Below are 18,463 nucleotides of genomic sequence, written 5' to 3' on the forward strand. Positions count from 1 at the left end.
GGTTGGGCAGAGGTTAGTACTATTTTATTCCCATTTTAATGGCGAGGAAACAGGTTTATAGACGTCAAGTAACTTTGGTAACACAGCTAATAAGCAGTGGAGTCAGGATTTGAACTTTAAATATGAATCCAGAGAAGTGACTGTCACGTTTAGGCACATAATTTTCCTTGACCAAATCTTTTACATTAAGGTATGGATTTGTAGTTGAGAAATGGGACATAAAAGAGAGAGAAATTGGGAATACCTGTGATGTTAGATGCATACAAGTTTTGGGAAACCTTTGAATTTTACCTTCAAGGTCATGAAAAATCAAAAATCATTGTATGAAATACAAATTTATTCTTTGGTGCTCTAATAGCCTGTCCTGCCCTTACTCCCTCTTTTCGCATCCCTAAGTAGCAGTCGACTCAGAAAGATCAAATGGATCTGAAATGCCAGTCCTTAGGGAAATACACAGCAAGAGACCACAGCTAAAAGAAACAGTCATATCCGGCCCTGACCTCCAACAGTCACAGGGACATCCCGCTCCTAAGCCTGGCTTTGATTAGATCATATTTCTTATGAAGTCTAGAGCAGGGATCCTGCCAGGAGTTAGGCCCTTTGATTCATGTCTTCTTTTTCAGCCCAAGATTATGCATCTTTCTTTGCATGTGGTTGAGCCCAGGCCTTAGGGGCCCCTCCCCCAGCTTGGAGGGTGGGGGAGCCAAGCAGGAGTCTTGAGGCAGTGAGCACACTATGTGGTTCTCCCCAGTAGGAAGGAGCACCCCTGGGGGCAAATTCCAATCCCCCTTGGACAGGCCAGAAGACCCAGCATAATAAGTAATGACAGCAAAGGCTGGTTACAGAAGGGAACAAAACTGGTTGGAGATGACCTATTTTTTCCAAAGTCCTACTGCCCAAAATTTATGACCAAAAGCTTGTCACTAGTGTCCATGTGTCTTCAAGAGTGAAGCTGATAGGTTTAACCACTACAGTTCACTTTGAATTCTTTAATTTTGGGAGAACTGGTTTCATGACATGCTTCCACCCCTTGCTAAACAGTGCTTGACTACAATCTTGCCTTTTCTTACCAATTCTTTTCCAAATGGCATGTGTTTTTTGTTAGCTGCCATTGAGTTATCATCCCCCACCACCCCCACCATTCCCTCTCCCCACCACACACACACACACACACACACACACACGGTAATCCCATGACCAACGGAATGAAACACTGGCTGGTCCTGCCCCATCTTCATGACTGGTTGTAGATCAGACTATGTCGTCCACAGTGTTTTTCCAGCTACAGCACATCACCAAGCCTCTCTTCCTTTTCTTCCCAGTCTGTTGTAGTTGGAAGCTCTGCTGAGACCTGTTCAGCTGTATAGTAACCTGCAAGCCTCCATTGACAGACAGCTGGTGGCTGGGCCTGACGGACAGTGGCCAGCAATCGAACCCATGTCTCCCACATGGAAGGGAAGGGAAGGAACCATCTTCCACTGAGGTGGCACTGCCCACTAAAACGGTGTGCACTTTTAAAAAGAACATCTTTTTTTTTTTTTTGGATAAATACTACACAAGAAGGTTCCAGTGCATGGCAGAAAGACTGGTCTTAAAATGTAAGAGAGCAGTCATGGTTCTTAGTGACTACCAAGCAACTAATGTAATTGATTTTGACCCTACTACATCAAATGTGCTCAGTTAATGGAGTGGTCACTTATCCCTGCCCATCCTCAAATATGAAATTGATTTCTTATGTGAGTACCCAGTTCTTTCAAAGATTTCAGGGAATGAGCCTGTTTCTGGTGGGAACGTGTAAGGTTCTTCCCGGGCAATAAACTTTCAGAAAGAACCCACAAAAGCAACCAGGCTAGATGGCTGACAGAGACCATGTTGATCCCTTCCCACAGCTCAGCTCTGTGCACTGGTCTCCCATACTGAGCCAGCAATTTTGCCTATTCTAACATGAAGCATTGGAATTACGTTTTCAAGGCACAAAGGAATCCTCCCAGACCTAGGGTAATAGCATTGCACGGCCACTGAGAGTCCAACTCACCCACCAATGAGTGCCAATGCTAGCAGGAATCCAGAATGACGTGGCTCCAGAAAGGAGGGGTGGGAAGGACCCAAGAGAATGCAGGGGTCAGGCCTGAGCCCGGGAACATGGTCAGGGAAACAAGCTCTATGACTGTAAGTTGGAGACACAGGCTATCACTATATACTTCACATACCTCAAGGGCAGGGGGTCAGGTTCAGCAGAGGTGATAGGAAAGGACAATGGAAGGAATATGGATTTTGAAGTCAAGTGAGCCTGGATTTGCAACCTGGCTCTGCCACTTCATAGCTCAGTGACCTTGGGAAAGTTATCCCAGCTCTCTGGGACCTAGGGTTGAGTTCTCTGAAAGGGCCGGACTACTACAAGCCCAGAAACCCTTGTGCAAAATTCTAAAATCCCAAAGCTCTCTGAAAACCAAGTTTTTTCTGTACCTTATTTGGCAGCAAAACTTGACCAGAACTGACATAAGGCTCTTCGGAGTCTTTATTAATGGGACTCAGTCTTAGAGCAAAAATTTAATTTGATTATAAGATGCTCCCCCAGACCCTACTGGGTGTGTTAAAACATAGTATATGCACTTTTTTACTTTTCTAAAATCAGTAAATCCTCATGCGTTAGGATAATTCATATTATATCTTACAAGGCCTGTCGGGAGGATGAAATGAGAAACTGGGTGTGAAATAACTGGTATCATACAGAGTAAGGCTTTGGGGTAAATCATTGTTGTTGTTAAGTGCCATTGAGTCATCTCCAACTCATAGTGACCCTATGTACAGCAGAACGAAACACTGCCCGGTCCTGGGCCAGCCTCACGATCCTTGCTATACCTTAGCCCATCGCTGCAGCCACTGTGTCCAATGCCTTTTCATATCAGAAATATTAACAGACGGTTCTCACTTTAGTGCCTATGACTTTTATTATTAGCTGTGCTGGTTTCACTTCCAAGTTCAAGGCATGCTAGAGAAACTCAATTAGTTAGGTGGTGATTAGTTTTTATTATTTTGAAATAGTTTCAGTTTTCATACTAGATGTTGACTCGATCTACCAAGTGTGTAAATCGTAGGTACCAAAATGAGACTCATGTCACTAGAACGTTCAGGAAATATTGTAGGGAACAATAACCATCTGAAGGCTGCTCCCCATTGAGCTTTGGCTACCTTCACAAAGAGAGATGGAGCCCTTACAAGCTGCACTCAGTGTCTGCCTTGTAGGAAGGGGAGGCACTGCACACTGCTGAACCAGGCCTGGGATGGACTCTTCCACCAGCTCCAAACACAGAAGCAACGAGGGCCCCTCAATGAGAGTAGGAAAGCCTCACCTGGCCAAACTAGCATGGAACTGGCCACTCAGCCCTGCTTCACAAACACTGTGCTGACATAAATAATTTTCTGTCTAGAGCTTTCCTTAGGAGCTCTGGTAGCATAGTGCCTAAGGCACTTGACCGCTAACCAGAAGGCTGGCAGTTCAAACCCACCAGCCACTCCTCGGAAGGAAGGTTGGGCAATCTACTTCCGTAGTGATAACGCCTCGGAAACCCAAGGAGGGGTCGCTATGAGTCAAGGCTGACTCGAAGGCACATAACAACAACAACAGGACTTTCCTTTAAGATATTTGAAGATCATGTGGTGAGGGAGAAAAAAAGACCCAAGGCCCAGTAAGCAATGTTTATAATAGTGTAGTAAACAATGTTTATAATAATGTATGATGACCTCATGTGAAATCTCGATCCAAGCTGATAAAAGACCTTGAAACTCCTTGTCAATTTTATTTCTATAAGATGTGGAACTATCACATCTTTCTGCCTATTATACAACATGAATAGACACCACAAGTTATGGGACTCTTATCCAGCCTTCTAAGGTACCATCCCACAGGGCTACTTACGTAACTTGGTAGATCAATTCATCTAATATGAAAACTGAAACTATTTCAAAATAATAAAAAACGAATCACCACCTAACTAACTGAGTTTCTCTAGCATGCCTTAAACTTGGAAGTGAAACCAGCACAGCTAATAATAAAAATCACAGACACTAAAGTAAGAACCGTCTGTTGACATTCCAGATAAGAAAAGGCATTTGAAAAGGTCTTAAATTGTAACTTCAATAAAATGTTTGGGGTTTTTCCCCAAATAGGCTTTCTCTTCAAGGGCATTTTATAGCAGTGCATGGGTTATCCTTTCAAATCAGGCTTGTGCACCTGCTATTGTAGTTCCTTTGTTTTCTGCTTCTAAGTACTACCGGCAGAAGGTGCACATGTGTGTACGATTGGAGTATGGCCTCTCACATAACACACAGGACGTTCCCCAAGATGGCGACTTGCCTTCAGCAGAGTTTGTACGTCGGAAGAGCATGATACGTGCCAGTGGAATGGACTCATTAAAGCAGGAAGACTATAGATGAGTCTCATTCAACTCACAGATGAAGGCAGGACAGTTTGGTATCTGTGGAGATAACTTTCCCTTTGAAAATCCTGACTGGCTTCCCACTGACCCCAGGATTAGGTCTAAATTCTAAACCCACAACATGATTTATGCAGCTCTTCTTTGTCTGGCTCCAACCCATTTTTTCTTTTGCTTTGTTTTTTAAGAGCTCTTCCTTTAACCCACACTGGCCTTACTGAAATGTCTCAGATGTGCCAAGTTCTCTCTTCCTTTGGGGCTCTGTAGCTGCTGTTACTTCTGACTAGAGCAACCCCATTCTTCCCCCACTTCCTATGCCTTTTTCAGTTCTCAGTTGATACTGTGGATTCCCAACAGAGACAGATATCCCTTATAATCCAAATGAGGCAGTTGTCCTTGTCATGTGCTCCCACAAGTCTCCTTGCTTTTCTATCATGGAATCGCCAAACTTGATTGCTGTTGTTTCTTTCTGAACTGTCGGTTCTCTGAGAGCAGGAACTATGTCTGTCTTATTCATCTCTGCATGAACAAATGTCATACAAACACTGACACAGAATATTGTGAATTATTTAAATGAATCTTCTTCCTTTAAAAATATATGTCAGCCTCCTCTTTGATCACATATGCAGAGGCTGGTTGACCAAGCAGTATTCTAATCGTTTCCTGGCATAGGTAGAAAAATAATGTATTCGCATTCAGATTCTTTCAATTCATGTAGTAATTCTGGGAAGCCCTGCTACATCCTTGAAGTATTCTAAGTTAAACGTGAAGCAATGAGGTGTACATGTCAGTATCATTACTGTGCACAATGTGACAACCAGAATGGAACCGTGTACAGACTTGCACAGATGAATTACCTTCAAAGGGACAGAAACCAATCCTGTGGCAATGTGATATGGGGGATGAGATTGGCAATTAGCGTAGAAGGAAATGTTGAGGCAATTAATGCTGGGGGAAAAATTTGAACTCCAAGTTGTTCTAAGGCAGCCTCAGGCTTGGCGGGAAGCCTGACAGACAACCAACCAACATCCCTGTATCCATCTGTCTGTCCCACGTCAGAAAACCAGGGGCAAAGACAGAAGGATCTTTAGATTAGACAACTGTTCATATGGTAGGAGTAAAGTAGGGGGACAATATGGCAAAGTGTTCAATAAAGAGATGGAGTAGATAAAACACAAAATTCCCACTGAGCATGTAAACTTGAGAGAAGGTTCTGTAATGAAACAATGCAAAGGAAGGGTAGGTGGGTGGAGAGGGCTGTAACTGGCAGAAATAGGAGAGCCATGGCTATTGGCCTCACACGTGATAAGAAGCTGAGATGCCTGCAGAACGCCTGTCCATCAGTAGGACTGCAGGCTCTTATGCATGTCCTTTAGGGTCACTGCTTGTGAAATACGCTCCCCAGATTGGGCTGAAATCCAGTGGCACAGATTTCTTACAATACCTACATGATGACATCTCTGTGCCAGGCCAGCCCACAACAAAGAACTTAGAGTGAACTTGATAACTAAAGGTCTTTGGAAAAAGCCAACCAGTCACTGTTACACATTGGCAAAACCTTCCCCTGAAAGTTTCCTTTGCCTGCAACACTCAGCTGACCATTGCCACAGAAAAGAAAAACCTTATCAAAAAAAAAAAAAAAAAAAAAAAAACAACAAAACCCTGTGTTCCTCCTCTACCCCTCTCTTTCCTTCCTGAATAATTTAGTCCATAAGCCAGTAGATAGAGCTGAGCAACATGGAAGTCTGCACTGGAAATGGGAAGAGCCACAGTGGCCCAGAACAGTGTGCTGGAGCCAGAGCTGGGTGAGCCAGAGCTGGGTAAGAAAGGCTTAGTGGTGGTGGTGGGGGGGGAGGCAGAGATGGATGACCTGGCGTCCAGTGGTGGAGCCTTCAATGGCGTGAGGAGGGTGTTGGTATGCTTATCTCAGCATGGACCAGTAACAAAGAGTTCATGGACTTGCTCAGACCATATTTTGAGCAGCACTTCTCTATGGTGTGATGTGTAGACTCCCAACTTCCATCTGCTATCATATCCACATGGGAAATAAAGACTCTACCAGCCACACTGTTGTCCACAGTGGCGTGGCAACAACAATTATCACTATAAGTAACATGACTATCTATATACAAAGTATCCAAGAAACCAACCTAGCAGATAATATGTGGGGATTAAAGACCCATCTTTTCTTATATGGTCAAATGAGAAGTCTGATGACCCACCAATTCCAAAGTAATCGCTTTATCGTGACTTGAAAGGAGACAAACCCAATCACGCACAAGAAGGACCAAAATATCTCCTATGGATCAGTCTGCAGCACTGAGTCATAACTATCATCACTGAGAAGGGAGCCAGCATTCAAAGACATTAGTAGGGCATATTCCAAAATCAGATGGGTTTGATTTAACTATAGATACTGACTGACCCACCAGCCATTCCTCGGGAGGAAGGTGAGGCAATCTACTTCCGTAGTGATACCGCCTCAGAAACCCAAGGAGGGTCACTATGAGTGACTCGAGGGCACATAACAACAACAACAACATAGATGCTGAGGGTCAAGGTGACTGATTGGAACTTAGCCCACACATGTGCCACACGCAACCCCTCCCTCAGCCGAGAGAGTCCCTTCAAATAAAAGAGAACAATTCCCTGCAATGAAGCAAAGCCACAATGAAAAGGGAGCTATTCCATCCTCTGGGAAGTGGCAACCACCATCCAGGTTCACCATTCTTCCAGAGGATGCTCTGGCACTCTTGTTGCATGTCCCCAAATGCTGAAATACTCATGCCAGTGTCCCCCATCCACACCTAGAAGAGGCTTCACATAGAAACCTGTTCATTGGAACCAACAATGCCAATTTGCACAGCCCCTGTCTCTGGCAACAGGCCCTTGGCTTACCTGGGGCAGTCTTGTAGCTTGTTGTTCTGGAGGGCAGCGATGCAGCCTTCTTCGCCCTGGGGCTCGGAGTACTCTGCAAAACTTGTCTCTGCCTCTTCAGCTCCTCTTCCCTTTCCTGAGCTGCTCGGATCTCTTCTTCAATCATGGACAAAGTCCGCTGCTTTCTTGACCTCAGCTTGAAGGGCCCGACCATCACATCTGATTCTTGAGTGGCCAGTAGGGAGGCTGTGCTTCTCAGCTCAGCTGCCTCTGAATATTTGCTAAAGTAGCCCCCTTCGGGCCTGGTCTCCTCCATGTTTACTGGGCCGCTGGGCTGCACGGCAGGCAGTGGCTGGGAGGGCCCCCTTTCCCTGAGCGCTCTGTCTTCAGCAGGCAGAATCTTTGGTAATACATCTCTTTTTTCTCGAACAGGAGAAGACACCTGAGGTGGCTCGAACATGCTCTGAGGCTTCTCTGAGCAGGGAGGCCGGGTTTCAGCTTCCTCGAGAGTTGCTTCAGGTCCCTGTTGTTCCACTCCATCCTTGGTTTTAGACACAACTTTATCAACTTGCTCAGCAATGGCTTGTTGAATGGCATTCTGCACAAGGAGACCAGCCTGATATTCCAAGGGGTCATCGACTGATGGAGAGTCACCCAGTGTGGAAGAAGGGGAATAGAAACCATGATCACTAAATGACTTGGAGACACCTTCTCCTCGGCCCTCTGAGGGGTTGTCAGTTTGTGGAGTCTGGGGCAGAGAAAAATCAGCCAGGGAATTTTCCTGGAGAGCACTGGTTGTCTCGTTGGAGGCCCCACTGTCACTGATGTTGTCCATGCTGAAATCATTGGACAAGGTCTCCAGGACAGTGGTATCCTGGGACCTCACTGACAATTCATCCAAACCAGAGTCAAGCTCCTCTGGGGTCAAAGAGACATTGACTGATTTTGAGAAATGATCCAAAATCCCATGGTCATCATCCTTGACTACAGTGAGGACTGCCCGGGCACTTGTAAACTCTCTGTCCTCTGTCCACAGTTTAGATAATGGCCCGCGTTTAGAGGGCTCACTGTAGGGCCCTTCCCTTCCCTGAGGGGCCGCGCTGCCCTGGCCTCCTCCCATGGTCTGGCTCTCAAGGGCACAGGCTTTCTGCTCCTTGGCTGTCAATGCCGCACTGTCTTCTGGAGGTCCTCCAATAGAGGCTGGTCTGGAGACGGTCACTGGCTTCTCTGAGTTGATTGATCCCAGAGGCCTATAGAAGGGCTTGATGGAGAATAGCCTGGGTGTACTCTGGCCCTTAGTCCCTGTTTGCCTGGAATTCTCCATCAGCTGAAACTGTTTACGAGCAGCAGAGAAATCTATCTGCTCCGTGACGATGTCCTCCTTTGCATTTTCAGTCATGGCTGAATGTTCCCGAGAGGAAGCAGGGGCCGGGCAGAACTGCAGCGGGGGCTGCTGCTGCTGTTGTTGCTGTAGCAGCAACTGTTCCTGCTGCGCCCTTCTCTCCTTGCGCTCCTTGTACCTTCTGTGTGACTCCAGATGCTCTTCATCTAGCTGCTCCTCGATGGTTTTCTCCTGAGGGGGGTTCCACCATTTGGCTGCAATGCCAGGATTCTTTTTCACAGCCTGGCTGCGGATGAGTTCCCTCCTTTCCTTCTCCAGCTCCAGCATCTCTTCTGAAGGCCTCACTTTCCTGACACAGTACTGTCCTTTCTCACTCTCGTCATCCTCAAAGAGCTTGGAGGGCTTCTTGTCTTCGTGGAAGGCCCGCAGCTCAAACTTGGCTTCTTTCTTCAGCGTAGTGAGCGTAAACTCCCCATCTCGGGAAGAACACCGGGAGCTGGTTGAGGAGCTGGGGCTCACAGGTGCCTGCAGGCTGTCTCCCAGGGTATCTCGGGGCTGGCCGTGAGGGTGGCCGTTTGCTCTTTCGCCTTCTGCCATGGTGTCAGAGTTGCTTTTACTGAGCTCAATGTGAGGAGGCGCCTGCCTACCAGCTGCTCTCTCAGTGGGTGCTGGCTGGATGGCTGTGTGGGCAGGTGGGATCGGGCTGCCCCCCAGGATGGCTGTGCCAGGCTCTGGGGAGGATGCTCCGTTGTATGTTCCGTCCACAGCAGAATCACAGCAGTTGGCCTCCAGCACCTCGTCTAGATATTGGATCTCTCTGGCCACATCGTTATCCAGGGATTCATGGTGATCAGTGAGGAGACCGTTGTGGGGAGGTGAATAGAAAGGGGAGGGGTGGTCCATGGAATGTGGGGTCAAAGTGATTCCAGGAACACTTTTACATTCTGTAACTGAGACCTCAATTTCCATTTTTGGGGGGTCTGGGGAAAGAGAGCTGGTGGCAGGCTCCAGGAGGTTGGCGCTACGGTTCTCTCCCTCGGGCTTTAGCCGGATATCATCCTCAGAAAGCTGGGGAGACTTCTGGAACAAAGAGGAAACAAAAGCCAGGGTTAGACGCCACATCTTGGATGGAGGTAAACACTGAGAAATTAACTTATAACTAACTGGAAGGAAAATTAACTGTGACAAGTTCTTCTTAATAGAGATTCCCCCTCTAATAATCCTTTAAATATTCCTTTTGCTGCGGTTCCTGATACCTAACCCTCTCATTTTCCACATCATTTTGTTTACTGGGTGTCCAGAGAATTTTCAATAAATGATAGTCCCATTTTAAATTCAAAAGTAAATTAGACTTATGGAAATGCTGGACAGAGTGGGAGAACAATGTGGAAAAAAAATTCAAAATCATAAAAAAAAAAAAAAAAAAACCCAGCCTTACTGGTCTTTACTGATAAAGCCTGGTGAGACCCCAGAGACTATGGCTCCTAGTTACCATTGAGGTCTGGAACTGAACTCACTCCTGTGGCTTCCAGCCAAACAACTAACAGGCATATGGGGTGAACATTTACATCAGGGAGATACACTTCTTACAGTGATTAATTGTGGGCAGTGTTTGCACAGGGAGATAGCTGCGGGGGGTGGGGGGGGGACAGGGAGAGTACCTGGGAGGGAAGGATACATGGAGAGTAAGTGGGAAGAGAGCTGTCACACTGTGGGGAATTATAATCAACGTCATGAAACAAAATGAGCATAAACTGCTGTATGGAAAATGAATTTGCTCTGTAAACTTTCATCCAAATCACGATAAAAATTGAAAAAAAAAACAGAAGTAATTTAGACTTAAGTCATCTGAAGACACTGCTCAAATATTTCTTGAAAGTGGAAACTGATGACATAGCTAATGTACCAGAGTCAATGACAATATTTCAGAGCAAATTACTTCAGGCGATGTCTATTTGTGTGTCCTCAACTGTGAAAAAGAAGTCCTTTTGCATTAACAAATCTTGAAAACTTATGATTCTCTGCCAGATTTAAGGCAACAGTTCTGGAAACAAGAAACTTTTTTGGGAAATCTTTCCAAAATAAAGGAGTTCCAGTGGCATGGTCCCTAAGTAAGGCATTTGACTGCTACCAGAAGGTTGGCGGTTCAAACTCACCAGCCACTCCATGGAAGGAAGAGTGGACAATCTACTTCTGTAAAGATTTACTGTCTCAGAAACCCAGTGGGGGTTGCTATGAGTCGGAATCAACTCAATGACAGTGAGTATGGTTTGGTTCTTGGTTTCCCAAATAAAATACTGTAACACAGTAGATCCCTTCAGTGGTCCCTTTAAGGCTACAGAGCCCCACAGTAATGACTGCCGTTGACCATGAGCATTATACACGTAAGAATCTAAGCCACTGACTGCACTGTTCTGTTCTCTGGGATTGCATCCAAACTACACTCCTTAGTTAAGATGTGAGTGTTGCTTTCAGTGGTCAGTGGCACCTCCCTCCAGTTTCTAAGATGCTCTATAAGTGATAGCTCTAATTTCTGGTTAAACAAGAAGAACATTATCTTCTCTATGGTTGCTATTTTTTAAAGCCACCATTTTCCCTCCATTTGTTCTCTCAAACCAAAACCAAACTGACTGCCATTGAGTCCAACTCACAGCAATTCCCTTTGAGTTTCCAAGGAAGTCAATCTTTACAGAAGTAGATCATCCAGTCTTCCTTCTGTGGAGTGGCTGGTGGGTTTGAACTGACAACCTTCTGGTTAGCAGTCAAATGCCTTAGGCACTATGCCACCACAGCTCCTTCATCAGTTATCTAGCCTATGCAATTTTGTGATTTGGCATTAGTAAGATTAAAGTTTAAATTTTGGGATGATTTGTATATATATTCATATATATATGAATGGATGAATAAATAATTTATTTATTTTCCCCCTCTCCCCCATACTAAAGCACTCTAGTTCGTCTCAGAGAATTACAGCAGTAAATTGTGAACTTAGTTTGAATTCCCCTGAAGGATTTCACTAACATCATACAATGCAAACTTGGACTCTGGCTTATTCTTACTCATAAAAATTTTAAACTATTTTGAAGGCTTAGAACATACATAAAACACCATTGTAGGATGATTTTCAGGGGATTAATTTCAAAATCCTCCCAAGGAAAGTGGGTAATTATGGATTTGTTTATGAGACACAGAAAAACATGGGGGTTCATCCCAGATCCTCTGCATGGCTGTCAGAACCCCAAACCAAACCCACTACCATCAAGTTGATTCTAATTCACAGTGACCCTACAGGACAGAGTAAAACTGCCCCATAGGGTTTCTAAGGCTGCAATCTTTACAGAAGCAGACTGCCTTATTTTTATCCAGAGGAGTGGCTGGTGAGTTCAAACTACTGGCCATTTGGTTAGCAGCCAAGCACTTTAACCACTGTGCTACCAGGGCTCCTCATTTCAAGTATTTCTAGGTCAAAGTTAGCAAAATTCATAGAAAGTTATTACTGGGAAAAACAGACCAACTAAAAGAGACGGTGCTGCTATGGTGAGAATCAGATGACCTGTGCCATTGCCACCCATAGTTTCCAAAATTTACTCAAAGATTTACTGCTAATAATCTTCATGATAGCACAACTTTTCTTCAATCCCTTTTGGTTTTTTGGAAAAAAGTAGGAAAATAATGGGACTGAAATATGGTTAAAATTCACTGCTCTGCTGAAATATAAACCAGTTTTAAAAGTTGTTGACAAGAGAGGAATAGGGCAATGTAACCTAAATGGAAGCTAAAAGGCAAATTATTGTGTAGTTCATTTGTTCATTAATTCATTCATTACACACACAGGAAGCTTACTCTGCAAGACTGTAATGAAATTAACAGCAACAATAAGCTACAGGACAGTAAATATACTCTTTTCTTAACTCAAATTGAATTTCCCACACTTCCTAGAAAGCAGTAAGTCTATTTCAGAATTTACGTAGTCTAGGTGGCTAAGGCACTTGACTGCTAACCAGAAGGCTGGCGGTTCAAACCCACCAGCCACTCCTCAGAAGGAAGGTTGGGCAATCCTACTTCCGTAGTGATACTGCCTCGGAAACCCAAGGAGGGGTCGCTATGAGTCGGGGCCGACTCGACGACAAACAACAACAACAACAACAACAACAACAACAACAGGTCAACAGGAGTGAGAAACTTGCTTCTATGTCTCTTGTTGCTAATTCCAAAGACAGGAAGGGCGTGGCCTAACTCCCCAACCTTCCCCAGGAAAGCTTTGGCTCCTCCCATCAGCACCGCCCTTTCTCAATGTCCTGAGCATTTGAGGACAGAGGAGCCATGTCCTGCCAGCTTTTTCTTCTTAAACTCAAAATTTATATCAACTTTTTCTAAGGCATACTTTCTGAACTAGAAATAATTGTTCCTATACAACATTGGAAAAATCAGAGAATACCGTTTGATAGTACATTGTTGCAATGTGTCAAAAACACTGCCTTTAGCTATGAGTCAGAAATAATACCCAGCCTCATTAATTCTGTCTTCTACAATCTGAGAAACTGAAATTTAAAAAATGCTAATTACTGCTTAAAAGTCCAGGTGTAGGGTCTCGATGTGATTTGCCATGGTTCAGCACTGAAAGAATCCCTAGACACTGGAGAGTGTGAACAGGAGATATCTCCTTCCTGTTAGTTCCACAGCTTCAGAAACTTCTTCCTGACCCCCAAAACTCCACGCACCGTGGCAAGCAACAGCTCTAACCCCCAGTAGAGACATCTCCGCATCACTAAGTCATAATCCTGCAGAAGAGGCTCTCGATCTGTGTAAAGGCAGGCAATAATCAAAACAAAACAGCAAATTCCTGAGTCTACCCTCAGTACAAGGAATTTACCTTCATGCGAGATGGCCTGATGTGATCAAACCCACCAGTCCTGACAACAGGTAAATGGAAATCCCACGTGTCTGCATTTGGCAGGAGTCTGTGTTTGGTATCATTAAATGATGCCTTGTTTTAAACCAACGTTTACTGCTCCCTTTGAAGATAAGAAAGGCCAGAATTTTCTCCATGCTTCAGATGAGGTGACCCTGATTCCAGATCCAGATAAAGTGCATCCATTAAATCATCTGGAAAGTTCTTTCTGAAATAAACTGTGCCCCAGCGCAGAAGTCAGGGAGATATGGAAGAACCGTCAATCTGGGTTTTCCAAGGTCAGAGGAAAACTAGGGCGCTAAGGGGTCCGTGGGGGATGTTCTGACTGCCCCAGCCAGTCGTACAGGTGGCCTCAACAGCAATGGCTCACGGGAGAACAACTGCTCACCCACCAGCTTCCCGGGATAGCTAACAGCTGGTGCGGATGTCTGCAATTTACTTTAAAATACTTGGCTATAGACAATATAACGTAGATGTGTGTGTCTGGAATTAGTTTTAATTACATCCCAGGATAGACAATCATCCTAAGCAGGAATAGACACTTCAGGAGTGGTCACTCCAAGTCTAACCAGAAAGCCAGTATCACAGGTGGCTTAGGCTTTCTTCCTCTCCCACTGACCCCAGGAGCTTTGCTAATTGGCATAAGAAAGTTGAGAAATAGGTTTTTGTTAGTGAAATTAGTGGCTCATTAATAAGCATAATGGATGGAAATCCGTTTTCATTGTGAAAGGGGTGGGGTTCAAAATGAGTGGATTCCCTTCATGAATGTGTGCCATCAAGTTGTTTCCAACCCTACAGTATAGAGCAGGACTGGCCCCATTGCGCTTCTTAGGCTGTAATCTTTAGGGAAGCAGATTACCAGGTCTTGGCTCCTTTGGAGCAATTGGTGGGTTTGAACTGCTGACCTTCCAGTGTGTAGCCAAGTGCTTAACCACTGTGCTAGCAGGGCTCTGTTCATGAACAGGATACACAAATAGAGTGAATGCTTCGCTAATATACACTTATGGGTGCTCTTTGCGGTATGAAGTCTCAACAGTCCTGTGTCCAGGTTTTGGTTCAGGGTATTTTGGTTGTCTAACACCTATGGAGCTCTGGTAGCATAGTGTCTAAGGCACTTGACTGCTAACCAGCAGGCTGGTGGTTCAAACCCACCAGCCACTCCTCAGAAGGAAGGTTGGGCAACCTACTTCTGTAGTGATACTGCCTTGGAAACCCAAGGAGGGGTTGCTATGAGTTGGATCCGACTCGATGGCAGTGAGTTTGGTTTTTTTTTTGGTAACAACTATAGGTTGGAATGACTCAATGGCACATAACAGTAACAATACCAGTAACGAGACCCCAGGTGGTGCGAAGAGTTAACACACTCAGCTGCTGACCAAAGGGCTGGGGTTTGAGTCCCCCCAGAGGTGGTGCAGGGGAAAGGCCTGGTGATCTCCTTCTGAAGGATGGGTCATGGAAGGCCTGGGGCGCAGCACTAGGCTGAGACACACAAGGCTGCCGTGAGGCCAGGTCAACCCAAAGGCCACTGCATTTCTCGTTTCATTAAACTGAACACCAGGAACAGGACCATCCCCGTGTAAAACTGCCACATCTGTCTTCATAAGTACGGAGAATTTGAGAGAGCTGAGACTTGTCTGAGGTGACAAACAGTGGTGTTATACTTACTGGAACGAATGTTTACTAATAAAGAATGTCTGTGTCAGTGTTGGAATTAGTTCCAAGCCCTGCTTTTATTACAATCTAGTCACTAGGTTGCCTCTAAAGCTACAATTTTTTACCAAAAAGTACTTAATAGTTACACAAGCCAAATTAGCATGGGTTAATTAACAACATGGGTGTCTAGGTCTCCCTTCTCCATCTAAAAGATGCAGATATTTCAGAAAATATGATAATTTAAGGCTTGGTGTCCCAGGACCAGTGTCTGGTGCCATTTCTTGGTTCTACCAGACCTTATGCAAGACAATTATGGAACTCTTCAGAGTATCTAATGCCTTTGTAAGCAGGCATTAGATACTCCTGCTTATTTCTCTAGTCTGTTAAGAGAATTAAACTAGATACAGTATTTTAAAGCACTATGTAAACTATAAGGAGCTCTGGTAGCATAGTGCCTAAGGCATTTGACTGCTAACCAGGAGGCTGGCGGTTCAAACCCACCAGGCACTCCTCAGAAGGAAGGTTGGGCAGTCTACTTCCATAGAGATACTGCCTTGGAAACCCAAGAAGGAGTCACTATGAGTTGGGTCCGACTTGACGGCAATGAGTGTGGTTTTGTATGTAAACTATAAGGAGCTCTGGTGGCGTAGTGGGTAAAGCATATAAAAGTATATGGCTGCTTAACCACAAGGTTGGTGGTTCAAACCCATCAGTTGCTCCACAGGGGGAAGATGAGGCATTCTATCTCCATAAAGATTTACACCTTTGGAGACACAATGGAGGTGGCTATGAGTCAGAAGGGACTCAGTGGCAGTGGGATGTAAACTGTAAACCAGTTAATGCAAATGTTCACTCTTATTAAGCAATTTTAGACTGAGGAATAATGACTCATAGATATTAAATCCTTTCTGGGAACTGGTGGCCTTTCTTTTGGGGAGGAGAAGGAATCAGCTGGTAAAGTTCTGCTTTGACAGAAAGAAAAATAAATAAATAAAAAGAAATAGAAAAAGGCCCGGGAAAGGCCAAAAGTCAGGCCCTGGGGCACTTCTCATCCCCCATTACAGGTCCTGAGATGTTCACTTCAGTTTCAACTAAATACAATGAGGAAGATGCATTTGCTGTTGAAGTGATCAAAGTCATTTCCTAAAATATTCTTAAAAGTCACATTCTGCTGTCACTAAATTGTACAAATGAAAAGCGTTAAACTGACTACAGGTTGTGTTTCTGTCTATGTACCCACAAATATGCACAGACACACAGTTACATTTTTTACACATTCTGGCAATGAAGTAGAAGGGATAGTCAAGAATTACTCGAGGCTCTGGCCACATGGTTCAGGCGACTAGGAAGGTGGGGACACTATCGGTCTGAATAGACCTGGCCTGTCTCTACTGCTCACCTGGACAGGTAAATGTGTAAGAAAATGAGGCAGCATGAAGAGCCTGCCTGGTGGGGACGCTGTGAGGGCCACATCTCCATTTTATTATTTACACATCTAGTATTTCAGCAAGCTTGGTAAAGTCCAGGATCAGCAAAAAGGAGGAAGACCCTCAAAGAGACGACTGACACAGTGGCTGCAACAGTGGGCTCAAGCACAGCAATGATTGTGAGGACGCCACAGGCCGAGCGGTATCCTCTTCTCTCGTACACAGGGTCACTGCGAGTTGGACCTGACTCGACAGTACCTAAAAACCCAAACCAAACTCGCCGCTATCAAGTCAGATCCGACTCATGGTGACCCCTCCTTGAGTTTCCGAGGGGGTATCACTATGGAAGTAGATTGCCCAACCTTCCTTCCACGGAGTGGCTGGTAGGTTTGAACCGCCAGCCTTCTGGTTAGCAGTCAAATGCCTTAGGCACTACGCCACCAGAGCTCCCAACCTAACAACTACAATATTTTATCCAGGAGCCCTGGTGGTGCAATGGTTAACTGCTTGGTTGCTAACTAAGAGGTCAGTGGTTTGAACCCACAGGAGAAAGATGTGGCAGCCTGCTTCCCTAAAGATGACAGCTGTAGATGCCCTAGGCGGCAGTTCCATTCTGTCCTAAAGGATCTCTATGAGTTGGAAACAACTTGACACCAAAAGTTTTGGGTTCCGGAATATTTCATCATTTTCAAAGTCCACTCATCAGCTGATGCCTGTTAACAGTGAGAACCAACCAAACCCAACCCACTGAGTGGAGTCGATTCCAACTCATGGCAACCCAACAGGACAGAGTTGAACTGCCCCATAGTTTCCAAGGCTAAAATCTTCACGGAAGCAGATCTCTCTCCTGCAGAGTGACTGCTGGGTTCAAACCACCAACCTTCGTTAGCAGCTGAGTGCTTTAACCACTGCCCCACCAGAGCTCCTAAAACAGTAGGAAAGGCAAGTATTAGATTTTAAAACTTCAGAATAAAGGGTTTAGAGAAATTGAGGACCTTTTCCAAGATCACTGTGCTAGTTAAGTGGCAACAGTCAAGGATTTGAAGGCCAGGTTTTCTGGAATCTATCCCACAGCCTCAAAAAGCATTCGCATCAATAGGAGGCTTCCAAAATGATATGGACACCAGTCAAGAAGGGTAGATGGATTTAAGGAGTGTTTTCTTGGCTTTCTGGTTGACAGTCTGCTCACCTGAACCTTGTAGGTGATATGAGACATATACTTGGCTTTACAAGCTGATGACCCCTTTCCTCTCTTTGTTCAGACCTGACCAGAGACACACAGACTCCCAGAAGACAGCATCATCTTTCTACCTTTCCTTAGCTTTCTCGTGTCAGGCCCTCCAGCTAGAAGTGGAGCCACCAAATTCCTGCAAGGTCTGGGGACTGTACCCTCTGGGCTAGCCTCTGATGACTACCTAGAGGCAAAATACTCAGCATTCCAACATCCCAGTCACTGCAGTAAACACCAGGGAAAGAGGCTATGACTCCCCAACCCCACAGACCCCACCAAGACAACAGACAAGTAACGTACTAGAAGCCGGCTCAGTGTGCCCTGGAAAACTTAATACTGAGGCTCCAGTGTGCTCTTGCTGCCCAGAATACCCAGGCTTGTAGCTTGTTGTTGTTGTTTGCTATCGAGTCGGCCCAGGCTTTTAGCTGGGACATCATAAATAGCTTGAAGGGAGTGGATTTTCCTTAATGCTGTGGCCTAGGCCCAGGCAGGAGCTCTGGTAGCGTAGTGCCTAAGGCACTTGACTGCTAACCAGAAGGCTGGTGGTTCAAACCCACCAGCCATTCCTCAGAAGGAAGGTTGGGC

The 18,463-nt window shown here is 45.2% G+C and overlaps 1 protein-coding gene across 1 annotated transcript in view; it reads right to left on the reverse strand.

Moving 5' to 3' along the window:
* The window catches only part of PALM2AKAP2 (PALM2 and AKAP2 fusion), a 312,433-nt gene that overhangs the window by 22,971 nt on the left and 270,999 nt on the right, over positions 1-18,463 (reverse strand). The window contains exon 7 of the mRNA XM_042780386.1: positions 7,335-9,735. Within this exon, the coding sequence (XP_042636320.1) occupies positions 7,335-9,735 (2,401 nt within the window). The remainder of the gene's footprint in view (positions 1-7,334; positions 9,736-18,463) is intronic.

The sequence above is a fragment of the Orycteropus afer genome, unplaced genomic scaffold, assembly GCF_000298275.1.
Source record: "Orycteropus afer afer isolate SDZICR_OR568_19922 unplaced genomic scaffold, OryAfe1.0 scaffold00037, whole genome shotgun sequence".
NCBI classification, from domain to species: domain Eukaryota; kingdom Metazoa; phylum Chordata; class Mammalia; order Tubulidentata; family Orycteropodidae; genus Orycteropus; species Orycteropus afer.